Below are 17,253 nucleotides of genomic sequence, written 5' to 3' on the forward strand. Positions count from 1 at the left end.
GGCTCTGAGCCACTAATTCACCGAGGCCAGCTGTCCCTTGTGATTGATAGCTCTCCCCAAACCTGTTCCCCTGCTAGCTGGCTGTAGCTCAGAGACAGCCTTGGTGAAGTTCGTCCTCCAGCTTTTCCATCTGAGAGGAATTTGGCAGGGCTGGGGTAGACCCGATGTACCATTGTAAACGGTGGACTCTGATCTGGAGAACCGGGTTTGATTCCCCACTTCTCCACATGAGTGGCAGAGGCTAATCTGGTGAACTGAATTTGTTTCCCCTTTCATACACATGAAGCCAGCTGGGTGACCTTGGGCTAGTCACAGCTCTCTTAGAGCTGTCTTAGCCCCATGTACCTCACAGGGTGTCTGTTGTGGAGAGGGGAAGGAAAGATGATTGTAAGCTGGTTTGATTCTTCCTTAAGTGGTAGAGAAAGTCGGCATATAAAAACCAACTCTCCTCCTTCTCCTCCAACTCCTCCTTCTTCTTCGACAGAGCACCCCATCTTTTCTAGTGCTTCCAGATTATCTAGAATTCTTAACCATTCAACCTTTCGAAGACGTTTCTTCTTGGCCAGACATAATGCCTTACCCCCCAACAAATTAATTGGCAGATTCTTAGATAGTCCATTCGTAGGAAGAGTCTGCCCATGTGGAAAGGCAAAGACAAAACACTTGCCCATTTTTCATTCAATTGAGATTTATATTCTTCTATAACATCTTATGTTGTTACTCCATTGATTTCACACTTTCCTGTACTTTCTCACGACTATTATTTAATCTATCTGCTGTCTGGTAAAAATAAGGCTGTTACTTTATCCTTAGTTTATTATTTAACGGCCCGCTTTGAAGATACACCGAAAGTTATAGTCAATTAATGCCTAAATGCTCATTTGCATACAGGTCCTCATTTTGAACTGGAAATGGATTATTGTAAACTCTTCTAAATATTTCGTGTTTCTCTGCCTCCATGGACTTTACCTACTTCCCTACACCGCTCCTCCCTTGTCAGCGTACATATCCTCTTGTTCCTAGGCCCTGTGTGAGATCCTTCTCCATCTCCTTTCTGCTCTTTTCCTCGTAGGTTTTTCTCCCCATCTGTTCTGGCACTATACTTCTTTGGTTTATCCTCTGATTTCCACATGCATTTTTCTGCCTTTAGCTTCCACTTCAGTCCCCCCCCGGGGGGGGGGGGCATTTCTACCACTTTTAAGATCACTTTTACCCTGTTTGTCTGGAAGCCAATTTTGAGTCAGCTTTTTCCTAGTATGTAATGTTTCTACCGATTTTATTTGTCCTACTCACCTCCAGCCCACTTTTCAATGATTGGACTGTTGTCAGTGTTAAAGTACTCCCTGTCCACGTGAAGACAGTGATTTCATTTTTTTAATGGCCCTAAAATATCTATATGTTGCTGTTGTGTTGTAATGATAGTTTAAGCAGGTTCTCTGAATTCCCAGCTTTCATTTTTTTAAAAAAGAAGTAAGTCTCTATTTCCTTCCCTCGCGGATATATGCCCTTTTCATATCTCCACAAGAGAAAAATCTAGAGACTTACTTTAAAAAAAAAAATTGAAAGCTGGGAATTCTGAGAACCTGCTTAAGCTATCATTACAACACTACTATGATATAATGATATTTTTGGGGCTGTTTTTTAAAAAAAAATGAGGGTGCTTTGAAGCCACCAATGATGACAGCATCCTCCCTTGAAAATCCTCATTATTTAAGCCAGATGCAGAAGACAATAAACTGCAAAAATGCACATGGAGAGTAGACATGCAGAAGAACCATGCCCAAACTGATTCTAATGCTTGTGGATTGACTCCCAAGGAAATCAGGAGTAACTCGAGCGTGCAGAAATGGAATTTTCTGCATCTACACTGTCCTGTTTCCCATTCTCCTGTTTGCCTCTTTATCTCTAATATCGCTAAGCCCTGTTTGAAGGTTTTCCAGCAGCGAGGCCAACTTTTCACTTCCCTGACAGAATTTGCCCTGATAGTCAACCATGCAGCATTAGAATGTTTATGAATATTCTGTGACACCATAGTAGTTTGTGCAGAGACTAGCTGGATGGAAGGGCTGTTTTTTAATGTTAGAGAAGTGGCTAGGAATCTAAAAAGCTATTTTAATTGTGCACAAAGACTAGAGTGTGCCTTGTGAGATTTTTAGCATTCCCCCCCTCCTTGAAGTAAATACCGTGCGTTTATCCCAAAATGCCTTTGCAACTCTTCTCAGTTTACAAAATGGTTTACCTCGTTGTTTGGAGGTAGGGCTTTAGCTAGGGAGAAGTCATGGGTGCATCCCTCACCTGGAACTCTGATTCACCCCAACTAAGAATTTTTTTCCACATGAACCCACACCTCCTTTTGCATTTTGATTCGGCTGAGCTGGGCATTTTGATTCAGCTGAGCTGAGCTGGGGACTACAGGCAGGGGTGAGTTTAAATTTTGCCTTTTTTAAACGCTGGGAAGCCTAACTAAACTGAGAATTTAATTGAGGTTTGCTGGGAGAGGATTGTGGTTGTTGTGCCGGTGGGTGATTAAGGTTGATTGCTGCCTGAAAGCTTGATTGTTACCTTGTTAAGTGGGGCTGTTGTGATTGGAGCTTGTGTGAGAGAGGTGGGGGCTGTGCGCATTTAAATTCCAAGGCTCCTGCTCACCAGAGGCTCTTGCCCTGTGGCTCTTAGCCTGTGGATCGTGACTGGGGATCTGTAGGGTGAGTATAAAATTTTGTTATCTTGGCAGAGTAACTCGCTCCATCCAGTTGGAGTACCAAGCAACTTGAATATCCCTGTGAATTAGTAGCAGATAGCTGCAGGGCAAGGAACTTCGGCACTCAGTTCTTATTTGGTACAGGAAGAGTGCAAGAGAGTAAAAGGCAGGGTTACAACACCAAAGAATAATATAATAATAAATAAATAAATAAAATACCAGCTATGAAGGTAGAAAGCTAGTGTGCTGCATGGAGTGTCACATGTATGATTATCTGCCTGCTGCACAGAAGTCGTGGGTGTATGCTCTGTGCGGGGAGCTCCTGGCTCTCAGGAAGCGAGTTCACTTCCTTGAGGCCAAGGTAGCTCAACTGGAGGAGCTGAAGCAGGCAGAGAGAGAGGTGACTAAGGACTCCGGGGATGAAATAGTCACATTCCAGTCCCAAGGTGACGGCAACCTGCCAGTCACGGATGATGGAGCCCTTGGGGAAGGAGGCCATCTCACGGAGGTAGGGGAATGTGATTCCTTAGAAGGGACCTCTTCCTTGGTGGATGAACAGATATCCTCTCGTACTGAAGATATCCCTCAGAGAGGAGGGGGGCCTAGGAACAAGAGGATACGCTGACAAGGGAGGAGTGGTGTAGGGGAGTAGGTAAAGTCCATGGCCATAATTAGATGAGGAATAGAGAATAAAACTGCTGATATCATACTGCCCTTGTACAAATCTATGGTGAGACCACACTTGGAATACTGTGTACAGTTCTGGTCACCACACCTAAAAAAGGATATTACAGAGCTTGAGAAGGTGCAGAAAAGGGCAACCAAAATGATTAAGGGACTAGAGCAACTGTCCTATGGGGAGCGGTTAGGACGCTTAGGGCTGTTTAGCTTGGAAAGAAGGCGGCTAAGGGGAGACATGATAGAGGTCTATAAAATTATGCATGGTTTGGAGAGAGTGGACAGGGATAAGTTTTTCTCCCTCTCCCATAATAATAGAACACGGGGTCATCTGCTAAAGCTGGAGAGCAAGAGATTCAAAACAGATAAAAGGAAATATTTTTTCACACAACGCGTAGTTAAATTGTGGAACTCCCTGCCCCAGGATGTGGTGATGGCTGCCAGCTTGGAGGGCTTTAAGAGGGGAGTGGACATATTCATGGAGGAGAGGGGTATTCATGGTTATTAGTTAGACTGGATACTGGTCATGCTGCATACCTATTCTCTCTAGTATCAGAGGAGCATGCCTATTATTTTGGGTGCGGTGGAACACAGGAAGGATGGTGCTGCTCTACTCGTCTTGTTTGTGGCTTCCTAAAGGCACCTGGTTGGCCACTTTGTGAGCAGACTGCTGGACTTGATGAGCCTTGGTCTGATCCAGCAGGGCCTTTCCTATGTTCTTATGTTCCTTCTTTATAATTTGTACCAACTGATTGATATTAAAACACATACGGATGTTTGGGCTTGGCAGCAAGTTTATAAAAGCAACATTTTATTATGAGGAAATGTCTGGCTTTCTATTTCTTTGAAGCTACACCTGGAATTGTGGCAGCCCCACCTAACCAGGAAGTCGGGCCAAAGTCCTATTTGGGGAAGAAAGTGGTTAACCGGTTCTAGAAATGCAATTTCAAGCCTTCTTTTGGGGCATATAACTAAGGAGAGGCTAAAGCAGTGGTTCCCAAACTTTTCGGACCACCGCCCCCTTGGTTCCACAAACTCAACCCCAGCACCCCCTACCCTATCCTATAAAACACATTATTCAAAATAGGGGTTTCAAAACAGTAACAATTAATTGCACATCTATTCAAAATCAAATTAAAACTTTTTAGTTGAGATTTATTCAACAAAATTGATGAACTTGATCCAGTGGTACCAGCTCTTCAAAGTCTGGAAAAAAAATTCTGATAGTTTCCACCAAATTTGCCAGCATGGTGCCATCGCTTGATCTATTGTAAATTAGTGAACACAGTTGAAGGGGCCCACCTCTAGCGCCTCCCTGCTGCCCCCTTGCCTCATAGTGCCCCCTAGGTAATTCCACCCCCCCTCCCAGGGGGTGGTACTGCCCGCTTTGGAAGCCACTGGGCTAAAGGGTTCTTTTGATCCTCATGATAGTGTGTTATTGCCCTAACCAGTCTCCTATGTTTTCTTTCGTATTTCTTCAAAAATGGACTGCCATAAAATAAGGCTTGTAGCTGCTACTGGATCATTTCTGGCCTTCCTTAAATTCTAGTTTAAATGAATACACAGGGAGCTGCCTTATACCGAGTTAGAGCATCCGCCTGCCAGTATTATCTACTCTTGACTTTCAGTGGCTCTCCACAGCATTGGGTCTTTCACATCATGTTTTTCATTGGGGATACCATGGATTAAACCTGGGACCTTCTGCATGCAAAGCAGATGCTCTGCCGCTGAGCCATGGCCTCATCCAAGCACACACACTCACACACAGACCCTTTGAAAATGTATCCACCTAACAGCTGTCACTTCACCATTCCCCTGTCACTCCTTTCTTCTCTTCAACTGATCTTTCCTGGCTGTCTGTTTCTTCTTTCGTGGCAACTGAGACAGAAACCCTCAGATTCTCCTGCCTCCTAGCTAGACAGATCACGTTGAAACCGGAGTGGGATATTGAGCCTTCATACTCACAGGCAGGAGAGTGTTCGGTTTCAAAGGCTGCAATGAAAGGGATTGCTGTCCAAGATGGTTAGTTTTCTTGCCAGAACGTTGCAGGCTTTACGTTCAAGGGATTCACTTTGGTCTGTTTTCATTAGCATTTAATAATAAGTGTGTGCCAGCAAGTTAAAGCTGACTCATTGCAACCCCTGGACTATGGGGGTTTTCAAGGCAAGAGGTGAGCAGAGGTGGTTTGCCATTGCCTGCCTCTGTGTAGCAACCCTGGACCTCTTTGGTGGTCTCCCACCCAAGTACCGACCAGAGGCGAACCTTCTTAGCTTCCAAGCTCTGATATTGCATTAGTCATTGTTATCATTAGGTAGCATTTAGTGGTGTAATGGTTAAGAGCAGTGGTTTGGAGCGGTGGAGTTTGATCTGGAGAACCAGGTTTGATTCCCCACTCCTCCACCTGAGCGGCAGAAACTAATCTGGAGAACTGGATTTGTTTCCCCGCTCCTCCACATGACGCCAGCTGGGTGACCTTTGGCTAGTCACAGTTCTCATTGAGCTCTCTCAGCCTCACCTACCTCACAGGGTGTCTGTTGTGGGGAGGGGAAGGTGACTGTAAGCCGGTTTGATTCTTCCTTAAGTGATGGAGAAAGTCGGCATATAAAAACCAACTCTTCTTCTTATATAAGTAGCAGTCACTTTCCCATCCAATGCATAAAACTCATTTTGCTCAGTAGTAGAGGACATGCATTCCTCTTAGGAAATCCCAAGCTCAATCCCTGGCCTTTCCAGTTAAAAGGATCTCAGAAAGCCCTCTCTCTGGAGCTGCTGCCAGTCAGAGACAATATTAGATGGATCAATGGATTGCGTTGATATAAGGCAGCTATGTATGTCCAGACTGGACAGATCACAGTGGAGAAAGCAGCAACTAATTCATTGGGGGGCCGCATTCAGATGTCATCCTGAACAGTGGCTACCTGTTGTGACCTTAGACAGCCTTGATGTCTTCTTTTAAAACATGTTGACAGCTTTCCCCTTTTACAAGGCAGACAGATGCAGGGTACAGAAGCTCAAGATAAGCACAAGAAAGTTGATGGTGCATAGCGACGAGCGGCACAGAGTACTCTGCTGTACTCCCTCCAACCTGTTGTTTTTTCCTAAAGGCAAATACAGAGTTTTAAGCAGAGGCAGAGGGGATCTTAGAGTTGGAAGGGACCATTAGGGTCATCTAGTCCAATCCCCTGCACAATGCAGTAAACTTACAACTACCTTCCCCGGCCACACCCCAGTGACACCTACTCCATGCCCAGAAGATGCCCAAGATGCCCTCCCTCTCATGAACTGCCTAAGGTCATAGAATCAGCATTGCTGACAGGTGGCCATCTAGCCTCTGCTTAAAAGGGATGCTTAACCCTTTAACCTCTCTACTCTTCCCCCTGTTCCCTTTCCCCCCGACTGTGTTTCCAATCACAGGTGAGAAGATGCCGTTTATTTGGAGGAGTCTCTGTTTTTGCTGAGGCTTCATGTATTTCCCCTTCCTAATGCGCCACCTTTTTTGTCTAATAGGTTGTGAGTCTGCAGGCAGGTTCTGGCTTTATCTATGGTTCCCGGTAGTCTAACTCGAAAGCACTTTAAGAAAACTAAACACGTATTTGCTTTTTGGCCGGCACAAATGGACAGCAAAATCAATTGGGATTTATGCATCTAGTGAAGCATCAAGATTAATTCATCATGAAATGTCCCCTAAAAAAAAATCAGGTCTGGGCCAACTTATTGATTTTTTAAAGACATTTCTATAAACCGGATTCTTTTTTTACCAAATGCAAAAGTTCAATAAATATGTGCGCACAATGCATGGAAGCAGCCAGTCCAGAGAACTTCACGCACAACAGTGGGCTATAGTATCTCGCAGCATGGAAGGATTTTTGCCATTGAAAGAAGGGACAACGCTGCAAGCTACTCACAGAACTCAGTGGTGATCTCCTGTTGGAGGTAGTAGGAATGGATCTGGCATTGTGAAAAGACCCAATTAAATTGAAGTTACCGTAAATCAAAAGAGTTTCCGTCGAGACATTAGGAAGAATTTTCTAACAGTTTGAGCGGTTCTTTAGTGGATCAGACTTCCTCGTGAGGTGGTAAGCTCTCCTTCCCTGGAGGTTTTGAAGCAGAGGCTAGATGGCCATTTATCAGCAATGCTGATTCTATGACCTTAGGCAGATGATGAGAGGGAGGGCATCTTCTGGGCATGGAGTAGGGGTCACTGGGTGTGTGTGTGGGGGAGGTAGTTGTGAATTTCCTGCATTGTGCAGGGGGTTGGACTAGATGACCCTGGTGGTCCCTACCAACTCTATGATTCTATGATTTTGCTTGTGACCACTCAGTGATCATCGTATGTAATTTGGTCAAAGAAATATGCAGGCTTTCAGCTTTTGTGTTCTGTATATGGGTTAGATTTTTTTTTTTTAAATTGTATTTATTTTATATTAGGGTTACAGAAGGAAAAAAAGGGATGGGTACTCTTAAAGTGATGTCCATCTAAGGATAAAAAGAAAAACCGCATAAACACTTCATCTTAAAAGATTAATCCAGCAGACTACATTTTAATTTTTATAACTTTTGTGTTAGCTATTATCCAGGCAAGAATATAAATGCATTCAAAGAATAACCATCTTATGTGTTTTGTAACTGTCCAAACAATTTTCTGCTCTACACTGGGAGGCTGCCTTATGATTTTATAGCGTTTAATTTTTAACATTATTTCGATTAACCTTCAGCCTCAACATATCTGTAGCATTTATCAGTACATTGATCATAAGTCCCATCGTCAGTTTTGTTCATCATGTGGGTCATTTTGGCCATAATTGCATATAGATGGGTACAGATTTTGTATATGGGTTAGATTTTGATGCAAACCAGGAGCCAGCATTACAAACTCAGCTCAGAACTGTGTCCTCCTCAAGAGGAAAGGCCCTGTGAAGGGACTCTGCAACCCAAAAGTGGTTTAGTGAATCAAACCTCTTCTTGCTTCCTGCAGTTAAATTGTTGACGACATCCTCTTCTTCTTTTATGATTTACTTTTCAGTTGGAATTCATTGGTGTAAGTCAGCTGTCATTCATCCATGATCTAGGACCAAAAGGCATGTAAGTTGACCTGTCTTTATCAGAACAAACCCCCTGGGGAGTAAGTTTGGGTTCTGAACCACAGTGCAATCACGGGCTATAACAGCCCTCTCCTTGACCAAATGCAGGCTTAACATAAAGGGTTTCCCTGTCTTTCCTGCAGGGTCGGGCTGAGGCATCAAAGAGCAAGGTAGAATCATTTGTCAGAGAGAGAGACTAAGGTCTGTTTCCAGAAGGTGGTCCAGATAGCTGGGGCGGATGGGGATGGGAATGAAGAAGCAGGAGAGGTGTCCAGAAAAAGGAACGCAGTTGAGGAAAAGAAAATGGGCTGCTGTAGCACACATGCTTTGCAAGCCAAAGGTCCCAGGTTCAGTCCCTGGCCTCTCTGCTTAAAGGATCAGGTGATGTGAAAAACCTCTGCCTGAGACCCAGGAGAGCTGCTGCTCATAAATGCAACCAGTGCTCAATTGATAAACCAATTATCTAACTCCACATCAGGCAGTTTCATATGCTGAGTTCTTAATGTGAAATGCAAACAAAAGATATTTAATAAGATCTCTTCACCCAGGCTGTTCACCTTTATTCACATAGGATCACAGCCAAAGTATGTAAACACTTCTTCAGACCCCTTTAGGTTAGAGCTGTGTATTCTGAGTCGTGGTTTCTCTTTAAGTTCTAAGGAAGGAAAAGGTCTTTTCCAATATCTGTTATATGAGATCTTCTTGAGAGCCAGCATGGTGTAGTGGTTAAGAGTGGTGAACTCTGATCTGGAGAACCGGGATGGTTTCCCCTCTCCTACACATGAGGCCAGCTGGGTGACCTTGGGCTAGTCACAGTTCTCTCTGAACTCCCTCAGCTCCACCTACCTCACAGTGTGTATTTTGTGGGGAGAGGAATGGAAGGAGATTGTAAGCTGCTTTGATTCTCCTTAAAAGGCAGAGAAAATCGGCATATAAAAACCAGCTCTTCTTCCTCCTAGAGAGGCCAAGGACAGACCTGGCAAACTATGTGTCCTTGAGCCCTTTATCCTAGTCTGTTTTGATCTAGGGAGCAATGCAGGTAAGCAAACAGGAAGGGACTTTCAAAGGAAGGCTTTGACCACTTAAAAGGCTATGTTTCCATTGTGCTTGCAAGTATGCAAAGTAAGGATGTGCAGAAGTTCCTGGCAGGGTTGCGATTTGCCTCCACAGCCTTGATAATAGAATATCAGATCGGTCTTGTGGCTTATTATCTATGGTTGTTTCCAAGAACTTGTTGAATCAATAATTTTTTTCCACCTCTCTTCTCTTTGCTTTCAGAGAGGGCATGATCATGAAACGTTCTGGAGGTCACAGAATACCTGGCCTGAACTGCGGTGGACAGGGGAGGTTGTGCTACCGGTGGTCGAAAAGGTACCTTCCTATTTCCAAGTGGTTCCGCTCCCTTCACAATGCTCAACATGTTGCCAGCAGATGGAACTGGCTATCTTTCCCCTTTAGAAGCTAAAAATAATTCACTGTCCCAAGAAAACGTGCTCTGAGCAGAATCGCAAGGGCAGAACTGATACAGTTACTACTGGACTATGTCTGTAGAACCTCAGCCAGGTGCCAATGGGAGAATTGATTAAACTGAATGCAAATGCCCGCTGGCATCCAGTTTGTTACCTACTCTACTCAGGAGAAAAAACATTGGCTTGGATCCCATGGAAATCTCTCTGCTGACAGGAGGGATTTCCTTTAGCACAGGTTTTTTTTCCTGCTCTCACTACAGCCCCAAATGATCTCATAAATGCTGCATCTAGGGACAGGAAAGCCCCTCAGGAACAGGATGAGGGGAAATTGGAGGTCTGCGGCGGAAGGAAGGAATCGGCAAATATTGTTTCCTTTCCCTCGGTGGAAATCTTTCACTGGATCCAGTCCATTGCTTTGTTTGACATTTTTATTCTAAAGCCAACATCTGTATTCTTGCTGACAACCTTGCCTTACCATACAGCTGAAATAACAAAAGGACTTAATGCTTTTAGAGTTCAAAGTGCTTTTAATAGGTTATTGTGCTTAAACATTTAAAAAAACACACACCCTGTAAGATAGGCCAGTATTACACTCATATTTTAGGGGAGTAGGTTAAGGGCCTCACATATCACAGCTTACTCTCCTAGACACTGTCCTGCTACCAACTTTAATTGAGAAGTGTATTTTACCTCATAAAATGACTGTCCATTTTGAACAATCACACTAAAGTTGGTGCAGTCTTAAGGATGCCACAGTTAAGAAATGCATGTGCTCAGTTGTAGGTAGCGTTGAATTTAAACGTGTTAATCATCAGAAACTTTTGATTGATTCTAAAGATGTCCTCAATCGACTGGATAGCAGATCTATCTCTGTTAAGCCCATTGACTTCAAGGGACACAGAAGGGTGAAACTCTGCTTAGGATTTCACTTCTATTTATTGATTTATTTTTAAATTGTAATTATTTTTCATACAAATATTTCTAAAAAAAACCATGGGTGGAAGGCATTTACTTTCTGACACAAGAAGAAACACCTCTTCCAAAATTATACCTATGATAGGTGTATAACGATTATTTTAAAACACAACATTTTTAATATGATTGATTTTTTTACAAATGCAAATTATGTAGATTTTATTTATTATTTTGTTAGGAAACTTATTTGCTTAATCAACCAACAAACTGATATTACACACAGTAGCGTAAGCTCTATTGGTTTCAACCAAACCTATGCCCAAATATGTATGTATAACTTGCCTTTGTTTAGGGGTCACCTCTGTTAATGTACATAATGTAATGTAATAACATACAAAATTCAAAAGAGAAGTTCGGCATTGAGTGGTGTTTCTTATAGGATCCCTGGCCAAACTGGTCTGGAGGAAAATTGCTTCCTGACCCCAAAGTGGCGATCGGCATTTCTCTGGGCATGTAAGAAAGGGCCACCAGATCCAAACACTGACGCAACCCTTCCTGCCCTCCCTCTCAGGATCTGCCTAAGGTCATAGAATCAGCATTGCTGTCAGTTGGCCATCTAGCCTCTGCTTAAAAACCTCCAAAGGAGGAGAACCCACCACCTCCCAAGGAAGCCTGTTCCACTGAGGAACCGCTCTGACTGTCAGGAAATGCTTCCTAACGTTTATCCGAAAACTCTTTTGATTTAATTTCAACCTGTTGGTTCTGGTCTGGCCTTCTGGGGCAACAGAAAACAACAACACTCTAGTACAGTTCATTTCCCCTGTGTTCCTGTCCTCTTTTACTCTGTTGAATGGCTCAGTCTCCTGCATGAACAAATCTTCCTCGTTCACCACAGACACCGTCTTGAGATCCTGGGTCTTTTTTCCGTTTTCACCATCTTGCATTATGCATTAGCGGCAGATGCGGGGAGACCGCGAGTGCCAACTCGGTAAAAGTGCATTGTGTTCCCTGCCCCGTTGTCCTCTGTGCATTCCTCATCGAAAAGCGCCAGTCAGTCCTGGAGCACTTCACAAAAACACAATTCAATTTGGAACGAGAACACGATGCTGAGATCTTTTCCTGAATACACAGGGCTCCGCTTTACACTGGAGCCATTGTTTCTGGAGAGCGCCTTTGCCACAAAGGAATGACATCCTTGATGACCTTGGTTGCCATTTTCCATGTTATGCCTTATCAGGTGTCAGACTCTTCTCATGGCAAGCCGGAGAAGGCAGAAGCAGGCCTCTTGAAAGGGAACAGAGAAGCAGAATCCCCCTTAGGGCTGGTCTATATTTATGATAATTTAGGGCCGGTGTTAGGCATTGCCAAGGTTGTAAAGGCCCACCACTAAACACTGAAAGCTAGGTCTATCTACTAATACTGGGGCATGGGAGAGTTCTCCGGACCCCCCCCCCTGCAGTATTCCAGGAGACACAGATAGGGTTGCCAGGTCCCTCTTCACCACCGGCAGGAGGTTTTTGGGGTGGAGCCTGAGGAGGGAGGGGTTTGGGGAGGGAGGGGACTTCAATGCCATAGAGTCCAGTGGCCAAAGCGGCCATTTTCTCCAGGTGAACTGAGCTCTGTCGGCTGGAGATCAGTTGTAATAGTAGGAGATCTCCAGCTACTACCTGGAGGTTGGTAATCAAACACTGGCTACAAGTACAAAATAGGAGAGTAGGAAATCAAAAGTCTGCACTTGTATAAAACTCAATAAAGCACATACAAAGCACTTTGCAAGCAGTTATATTGTGAGGTGGAACCTCACCAAAACAATATCCCAAGGATATAAATACAGAGCAAGAATTTGTTATAATGTGATAAATTTACATCAGGTAAGTGTATATACACAACAAAATCAGGTGCACAAAAATTGACAATCCAGAATGGTAATGTCCAAATGAAGCACGGAACAGATTTCAAACGCAATGGGCTTCCGGTAAAATCCCCATTTCAGAGCTTTCGTCAAGCTTCAAGGAGTATCACGTGCAAGTATCACCAAAGTTTGGAGAGACATCTATTCTGCCATTCTGTTTAAGAGGCTAGCTACCTGGAGGTTGGCAACCCTACACTGGGACAATCTCCCATTTCCTGGTTAGAGAGACAATTCAGGGGTTCTTTTGGTGACTAAAGGTAACCTCCATACTCAGAAGCAGCAAACTAGGAGGGAACTTCAGGGAATGGCCTGGGCCTCTATGCCCTGTTTGTTGATCCTCCAGGGCAACTGGTAGGCCATTGTGTGAAACAGAATGCTGGACTAGAATTTATTTATGTTATTTATGGTCCACTTTTCTCACTTGGATTCAAGGCGGATTACACAGAGTGTCAATACAATCAACAGGATGGGATTTTCAATAAACAATGCAATAGGATTAGAGTTGTAGAACCAACCCGAAGTCTAAAAACAGAGCTGAAGCAAAGTGTATTAATGTGGCACATTAAATGATTCAAAATTCCATAGTAGGATCCTAGTTTCAGAAGCTGTACATAGTAATATAGACCACAGTCCCTAATAATTTTTCCGAGTAATTTTGTGAATCGTTTTGTACAATGCAACTCTATTGCTTGCATAGAAAAGCCCTCTTGGATAATTCAGTTTTACAGTCTGCGGAAAGCCATGGAGAGTGGTAGCCCTCCTGACCACCTCAGGCAGGCCATTCCACAAAGTGGAACAGAGAAGGCTGGTCTTATCCATCAGGAGTCTTCTTATCTTCTGGTGTCTGATCCAGCAGGATTCTTCTTATCTTCAGGATTCTTCTTATCTTCTGGTCTGATTCTTCTTATCCTCTGGTCTTCTGGATTCTTACCTTCTGGCAGGATCCTTCTCATCTTCCTGGCCACCTACTCTACATTACCTATTTTGGCTGGCTGGAAAGCCGGAGAAGTCACCTTTTTACTTGAGTCTGGTGACCGGGCTAGTATCCTAAATTCGACATCACCTCTATGAAAGTACAAGGTCCCTGTGGAGCGTGTTTTGCCGCAGTGTCTCTAGGCAAGAAGTCAAAGGACAGTAAAATGTAACTAGCGATCTGGAAAATGTGCCTTTAGAGAGACGGGTTGTTACCGATCCACCTTTTCTCCCAAACTGGTTTTAAGAATTACTCCTTGCCACAAAGGATCCACCTTTTCTCCCAAACAGGTTTTAAGAATTACTCCTTGCCACAAAGTAAATGTATCTGCTTATGGAACAGGGCTGTAGGAAATGAGAGTTTCAGTATGCCAGTGCCACGCGCATAGACCAGGTGCTGAAAATAGCTTGCAACTGAAAAGGACTTATTTCGCTGCTCCCTCCCACACCTCTTGGGAGGTCTACATCGAGCATAGGAAAAAAACAAACAGCTTGTCATTTTCCCCCCCAACCTCAATTTGTGTGTTTCTGGTGCAGAGCTGGTTGCTTGGCAATGCAACCTTTTCCAAAGCACAGCCTCTTCTGTATCCTTTCCATTAACTTTAATGGAATTAAGTAAGTGAGCTTTTATAAATAAACCATTAGAAGTCTAGAGTGTGCCAGTTTTTCTGCACTTCTAGGTGTTCCAAGGGAATAGATTTACTCACAACACGTTGTGAAGCTTCCCCTGTTCTTTATTCATTAAGTAGAAATCTCTTGTGGTCATCCAATGACCTTTTATGCAGGGACGTTTCCCCGTGGTCACCCCCACTGACTGCTTCGGGGCTTCCTTTTGATTATGCATGCCTTTTCTGCCCGTCAGAGGTTGCCTCGCTCTCCCCATGCATTTTGCCCATGTTTTCCAGATGCTGTTTTGACCAAAATTGTTTTGCAGTAGCTAAAAAGGAAAATGCGGTCTTGGGCTGCATCAACAGAAGTATAGTGTCCAGATCACACGAAGTGATGGTATCACTTTACTCTGCTCTGGTTAGACCTCACCTAGAGTACTGTGTTCAGTTTTGGGCACCACAATTTAAGAAAAATGTAGACAAGCTGGAACGTGTCCAGAGGAGGGCAACAAAGATGGTGAGGGGTCTGGAGACCAAGTCCTATGAGGAAAGGTTGAAGGAGCTAGGTATGTTTAGCCTGAAGAGGAGAAGACTGAGAGGGGATAGGATAGCCATGTTCAAGTACTTGAGGGGCTGTCATATAGAGGATTGTGCCGAGTTGTTTTCTGTTGCTCCAGACGGTCGGACCAGAACCAACGGGTTGAAATGAAATCAGAAGAGTTTCCGTCTAGACATTAGGAAGAAATTTCTAACAGAGCGGTTCCTCAGTGGAACAGACTTCCTCGGGAGGTGGTAAGCTCTCCTTCCCTGGAGGTTTTTAAACAGAGGTTAGAAGGCCATCTGTCAGCAATGCTGATTCTGTGACCTTAGGCAGATGATGAGAGGGAGGGCATCTTGGCCATCTTCTGGTCACTGGGTGTGTGTGGGGGGGGAGGTAGTTGTGAATTTCCTGCATTGTGCAGGGGGTTGGACTTGATGACCCTGGTGGTCCCTTCCAACTCTATGATTCTATGAAAATCTGGGAAATGTGGGCAAAACCCACAAGGAGACCAAGGTGACCTCTGACGGTCAGAAAAGGCATGCATAATCAAAAGGAAGCCCCGAAGCAGTCGGTGGGGGGACTGCGGGGAAACGTCCCTGCATAAAAGGCCGATGAGTCTCATTGGGTGGTTCACATATCCATGCTAATCACATTGTCGCCGCTGTGCTTACGGGTGATTTGCAGGTGCATACGGGGACGTCAAGCACCACCAGCACTGGATCCCACGGTTCGTCCCACCAATTGTGGCACTTTCCTACACTGCAGGGAGCTGGGGGAAAGCACCTGCATTAGCAGATTAGATCCACAGGATCTATCACATAAGATTTTGATACCACTTCTTGCCCCAGCAGAATGATGTGGTAGGAGAGCCTGCATGATGTAGTAGCTAGAGTGTCAGAGTAGGATTGAGGAGTCCCAGGTTCAGATCCCTGTTCTGCCACGGGAACTTGCTGGGTGACCTTGGGCCCTTTCAGCCTAACCTACCTCACAGGGTTGTTGTGAGGACAAAATAGAGCAGAGGAGAATGAGGTTTGAGCTTTGAGTCCCTATCGGGCAGAAAAGTGTAGTATGCATATAAATGCGTATAAATAAATACCATGCTGAGATTGCGGATCGGACCCTGGCACTTCAAGCTATAATTGCAGGGTGCCTCTTTCAATTTCTTCCCCATAAAGAAAGGGAAAGGAAAAAAAACTCCTGCGAATAGAAAATGAGCACAAGGGGAAATCTGCTGCCTGGTGAATTAAGAGCACTTTTTAAAATTAATTAAAATGGTTAATCAATTAAAAACCTTTTATCATCTAATAGTGCCATCCTGTGCAGCATTGCTCCTATTTAAGCTTATCAAAATCAATTAGCTTAGACTAATTAGAAATATTGCAGCCTGACCAAATATGCATTTGTGTTTGTCTTTCCTAGGTGGCTAGTAGTAAAAGACTCCTTTTTAATGTACATGAAGCCAGACAGTGGAGCCGTTTCCTTTGTCCTGCTGGTGGATAAAGAATTCAGCATCAAGATTGGCAAGAAGGAAACAGAAACTAAATACGGGCTACGAATTGACAATCTCTCCCGGTGAGAAGTTATTTTGTTGTTATTATTGCATACATTATGTTACACAATGGCTTAATACTAAGAAGAAGAAGAGAAGAAGTGTGTTATCTTTGACGTGTTTCGTACCGGTAGATAGTAAAAGCTCTGACCTGGATAGCCCCAGGCTAGTCAGATCTTGTCAGATATCAGAAGCTAAGCAGGGTCGGCCCTGGTTAGAATTTGGATGGGCGACCACCAAGGATTACCAGGGTCGTGATGTGGAGGCAGGCAATGGCGAACCTCCTACGAACATGTTCTCTTGCCTTGAAAACCCCACCAGAGTCACCATAAGTCAGGTGTGACTTGATGGCACACATACAGAGATAGTAAAAATTGCCTAGCATTCACAAAACATATCTACATTTTTATAGCAAAAGTAGTTCAGCAGTGGAATTGGATGCCTAGGATGCCTAGCAGTGGAATTGGATGCTTCCCCTCTCACTGGCTGTCTTCAAGCAGTGGGTGGACGAACAATTGTCAGGGATGCTTTAGGCTGATCCTGCATTGAGCAGGGGGTTGGACTAGATGGCCTGTATGGCCCCTTCCAACTCTATGATTCTATGACTATTTCTTTGCAGCCTTTGCTGATAATTTAGTGGATAAAGCTACAGTCCAAATACTATAAAACCAAACTTTTATAGAATAGCAGAAATTCTTGCACAAATTTTTGCCTTTGGATATGACTTTGGATATTAGGGGAGGAGCTGTGGCTCAGTGGTAGAGCATCTGTTGGGCATGCAGAAGGTCCCAGGTTCAATCCCCGGCATCTCCAGTTAAAGGGACGAGGCA

The 17,253-nt window shown here is 44.1% G+C and overlaps 1 protein-coding gene across 1 annotated transcript in view; it reads left to right on the forward strand.

Annotated features, from left to right (window-relative positions):
* The window catches only part of PLD1 (phospholipase D1), a 127,583-nt gene that overhangs the window by 63,176 nt on the left and 47,154 nt on the right, over nt 1-17,253 (forward strand). Inside the window, exons 7-9 of the mRNA XM_056849495.1 lie at nt 8,400-8,458; nt 9,736-9,828; nt 16,294-16,446. Of these exons, the coding sequence (XP_056705473.1) occupies nt 8,400-8,458; nt 9,736-9,828; nt 16,294-16,446 (305 nt within the window). The remainder of the gene's footprint in view (nt 1-8,399; nt 8,459-9,735; nt 9,829-16,293; nt 16,447-17,253) is intronic.

Source organism: Euleptes europaea, chromosome 5 (genome assembly GCF_029931775.1).
Source record: "Euleptes europaea isolate rEulEur1 chromosome 5, rEulEur1.hap1, whole genome shotgun sequence".
Lineage (NCBI taxonomy): Eukaryota > Metazoa > Chordata > Lepidosauria > Squamata > Sphaerodactylidae > Euleptes > Euleptes europaea.